Genomic DNA, 4,517 nt, shown 5'->3' with positions numbered 1-4,517 from the left:
CATAGTACACAGAGTGCACACATAACTCATAGTACACAGAGTGCACACATAACAACTCATAGTACACAGAGTACACACATAACTCAGGGTACACATGGTACACACATAACAACTCATAGTACACACATAACAACTCATAGTACACATGGTACACACTTAACAACTCATAGTACAGGAAGGAAGGACGGATGGAGTTGGACCAGGCTGTGTGATGGAATTTAAGAGAATGTTTGTGACTACTGTGTAATGGAGTCCGCACATCAAAGCCAAATGTGCCTTTGCCCTGCCCTGTGGCTTCCCTTCATTAGAATGTGTAATAAAGAGTTGACTATTCCATGTAACTTTGGAAGTAGAGAACGCATTTTCTTGGTTATTTAAAAAGTTTTTATAAGTCATAAATTGCTACAGATTTTCAATTCCACATGTAATTCTTTTCCTATTTCTGTGTTAGTTTGTGACTTGTATGAACAGCAGAAAATGGTGGATCAAATGATTCTTGAAAAGAAAAGCCAAAACTTGGCATTGTATATATTGTTAATCAAAATCAATGTGTATTTACTGCCTGCTTTGCCTTTCTGATTCAGGTGAAGTCTTTGATTACTTAGTTGCCCACGGAAGAATGAAAGAGAAAGAGGCCCGTGCCAAATTCAGGCAGGTATGGAAAGTGTTTCTCAACTTCGTTTGGCTGACATTCTTAGTGATGTGCGCTGGGTTCTATCACAAACAACTTTGAGAGAATATGGGATTTTTTAAAAGAAAAACTCTTCCGTCCACTTTTTAAGACTGGAAAATTCCTAAAACAGAAACCCATTTTTTTCCAGAATTTCACCTTAAAATAGTAATTGCACATGGTTATTTTGAAATAAAAATGAATGGTAACGTTTTATACATTAGACCCAGAGTTTACCTTTGAGTCTTGAAATCTCAGAGCAGACCGAGGCAGAGAAGAAGTGCTCAGTCCTGTACGTAGCCAGGAGCTGTTACCAAGTCCTGCCAGCATCAAGTCCTGTGCATCACTGTACTAGTCTCTCCTATGAGTAAATATATGTTCGTTTTAAAAGTCACTCAAGAAAGAATATGGTCAGTTTCATTGAGCCGTGTGTGTGTGTGTGTGTGTGTGTGTGTGTGTGTGTGTGAGTGAGTGTGAGTGAGTGAGGAAAGGGCAAGTGTGGCAGGAGACGGAGGTCGGATGCTCACACTTCCAGGTTAGCATCCTGACTTACTGTAGACAGGACAAACGGAGGGGAGGAGATTCCTTTCTATAAAAATTGTTTTAGGAAAAAAACTTGCATATAAAAAAATTGCACACCAAAGTTTACTGGACCAAAGTCTGTTCATGTCAGTGAACTTGTGCACAGTTAGAGGAGCCCGTCAGGACTGAAGCTGCGAGGCGTCACACTGCGAGCAGTTCACACTGTCACTGTCGAATACATCTCTATGCACTTACCCACATCCAAAAACGAAGCCTTCCCGGCACAGGTAGAACTAGAAAAGGTTGTCTTTGTTTCCTTCAGGACCCATGTCCTGTGCCTGCACCAAGTCTTTCTCATCTCCTATGTCTCACCTTTCTCCTTCTCTTTTCTCTGTGTGCCTACAAGTACATTTGTTTACATATGTGCATATATTACATATACACATAGATCCAGAACATGAGGGAGAACACGTGCAGTTTCCTTAGATTGTGTGAATTTTATACATCCATTTCCTTGTAAATGTTATCATTTTAATATTAATATTATATTTTTATATACCAAATTTTCATTAACTATTGGTCTGTTGTTGGACAACTAGGCTGAAAAAAATAAGGTATACTTTATAAATTATATAGAAATGACTAATGAATTGTGAATTGTCCATAAAATATACTGAAGAAAGCTTCAGCAATGTATCATCTCCCAGACTTGCCCTTAAGGGTTTAAGAATTTCTATTTTAAAGTAGTTTAGCTCTTCATCTGTGAATGCTACACCGATTCTGTAGTTGAAACTATTCTGCAAACAGTCTGAGCAGCATTTCATGGGGGCTAACTCACTGAGTAGTCCTCATCACTGAGAATGAAGACAGCCTGCTTCACTTTGTGACCTGACCTTCCAAAGTGATTGGAGTGGCTTTGTTTTATAAGTCTCTGTTATTCAGGTAGATTCCTGTAGTTATCCATAGTAGGTGGGGGGCCTATGACATGGCTCAGGGAACAAAGGATTTAACACACACACACACACACACACACACACACCATAGCATTGGGGCTGCAGAGGTGGGCTCAGCATCAGCTGTAAAAGTGTGCTTCCTGCTTCCAGAGGGCCCAGTTTAATTCCCTGCACCCACATAGTAGCTCACAAGCATCTGAACCTCTAGTTCCAGGGGACCCCATGCCCTTTCTGGCCTCTGTGAGCATTGTACACATGCAGCACACAGACATAAATGCAGACAAAACACCTACTTATATAAAAGGAAAATAAATCTTAGTTTTAAAATTACAATATTGATTAAAAGGTCAAGGCTACTACTTAAGAGAAGAAGAATTCCTGACCAATTTATAAATCATTGCAAAGCTATTCCATAGCACATGTGGAGCCTGAGTCAGTGCAGGCCTGCTTATAAATCCTGTTCTCCAGGTCCACAATGGAAGGGTCATAGAGACGTTCCTGAATCCTGCTTGTGAGGATGTTCTCAGGTGCCAGAGTCTGCTGTGGGCCAGATGAAACTTGGGTTTATGAATGACGGCTCATGTGATGAGCCAGAAGCCACAGTGTCTTGTTGGCAAGTGTGTGACACTGCAAATGCCCCTGTTGGACACTAGCTCCGAGGTCATGCTCTGTGGGAAGAACACGTGCTTCATACAGCATTCTCTTATGTTAGTGTCCATTGTCAAAACCTCAGGAAGAGTCTTATTCCAGAAATGTCTAGAAACTAGTTATATAGAAATGATCCTGTCGGGTGTGAACTCATGGTCTCTGGCCACACTTGGTAGCCAGAACACTGTAGCATACAAGTATGTGGCCTATACAAGACAACACTGTTACCTATAGAGTATATCCAGGAAACTCTACACGCAGATTGGTCTTGTGACATATAGACATAAGAGAGCGAAAGTCAACTCTTAGAACCCTTTGAAGCAAGATGCTCCAGAACTTACAAGTGTTGACTGTTCTGTTCTGCTGTGTGTAGGGACTCATACTGTGTGAAGATGCTCACAGCGAGGTCATGCTGCCCCAAACATTTAGTGTCTGTGCAGTCAGTGCTTGTTCTTATAGAATCCAGAGTCGTCTACCAAGCTGTCTCCCAAAGCTGGATTCTGTCAGCTCTATGAATATTATCCTCCCTCATCATTAACACAGCTCGTCGCTTTACCCCCGTTCCCCCATGCCAACAATCTCCGTTGCTCCTGTCCATCAGGCATGCATACCCTCCGCCAAGGGCCCCTCCCCAAGAAGCCTTTCTGATGGCAGTCATCCTTTCCCTAGCCCCTCACTTCCCTGCACCTCTCCTCTGTGATTCTGCCTGGATGGCAGTCACTCACTCTCCCCTCTTAATGAAGCGGTAAGCTCTGTAGTGGTCATGTTTGCACTCCCCTGGGAACAAGCACATAGCAGGTACTCAATAAACTGACTTGATTAAAATGAATTTCATTGAGGTAGTTATTCATTGTGTGTTGGTAGTTTTGTTTTTTAAATCCGTGTCTTGTCATGGAGCCATTTTGACACACACACAGCTTCCTAACACTGGAGTGCCACTTTCACTGTGCTTTGGATCCTTCCCTTCATTCTAGTAACACAGTGGACTTCATGCCACTGTTAGACTGCGGAAATCTCCCTTCTGTCTCCATCTGTGAATGGCTAACCTGCATCCACACTGGATTCACATTTAACCGACCCCGCAGCTCGCACTAAAATGATCATCCTTTGAGGCACCAGTTATAATTACACATACAGGGTAGCTCCTTACCGATTGCTGTAGAGGTCTTGTATCTGAGGCCTTTCCATTGATGGGCACTTCCCTCTCTGGCCTTTATCTCAGAGACCTACACACTAGTTAAGGGCTATGGCTGCAGAATGTATGTGCACTGCACAGTGCTTTGCCCAGTGAAACTGGGGGCAAGTGTAAGATAACTTGTATCTCATTTCTTGATTATTTGTTTTCTTTTTGAGAGTTAGCTTTTTCCCTATTTCTTTATATTTGAGCAGAAAATATGAGATGTTGTTAAATATTTGACAGATTAGTTCTTGATAAGTTAAGGGACTTAAGCAAATGTGATGTCATCCCAGATCACTTTGCTTTAACTCCAGTCAGCCATCTTGGATGCTAGTTTATGTGCCAGCCTTGTAGTAAACCCTTGTTCTAAACTACAAAGGAGGGTCTGGAGAGATGGCTCAGTGCTTAAGAGCACTGACTGCTCTTCCAGAGGTCCTGAGTTCAGTTCCAGCACCCACATGGTAGCTTACAACCATCTGTAATGGGATCCGATGCCCTTTCCTTGTGTGTGTCTGAAGACAGCTACAGTGTACTCACATGCATAAAA

The 4,517-nt window shown here is 42.2% G+C and overlaps 1 protein-coding gene and 1 long non-coding RNA gene across 3 annotated transcripts in view; one reads left to right on the top strand and one right to left on the bottom strand.

Annotated features, from left to right (window-relative positions):
- LOC110306172 overlaps window positions 1-3,295 on the bottom strand; it is an 18,417-nt gene extending 15,122 nt beyond the window's left edge. Inside the window, exon 1 of the long non-coding RNA XR_002379235.1 lies at window positions 3,135-3,295. This is a non-coding gene — a long non-coding RNA (uncharacterized LOC110306172). The remainder of the gene's footprint in view (window positions 1-3,134) is intronic.
- Window positions 1-4,517, top strand: part of Mark1 (microtubule affinity regulating kinase 1) — a 100,978-nt gene that overhangs the window by 70,047 nt on the left and 26,414 nt on the right. For both annotated transcript variants that reach the window (XM_021178001.1, XM_021178077.1), the window contains exon 6: window positions 585-655. In XM_021178001.1, coding sequence (XP_021033660.1) covers window positions 585-655 — 71 coding nt within the window. The remainder of the gene's footprint in view (window positions 1-584; window positions 656-4,517) is intronic.

Source organism: Mus caroli, chromosome 1 (genome assembly GCF_900094665.2).
Source record: "Mus caroli chromosome 1, CAROLI_EIJ_v1.1, whole genome shotgun sequence".
Lineage (NCBI taxonomy): Eukaryota > Metazoa > Chordata > Mammalia > Rodentia > Muridae > Mus > Mus caroli.
This window is presented reverse-complemented; position numbering and strand designations above follow the sequence as displayed.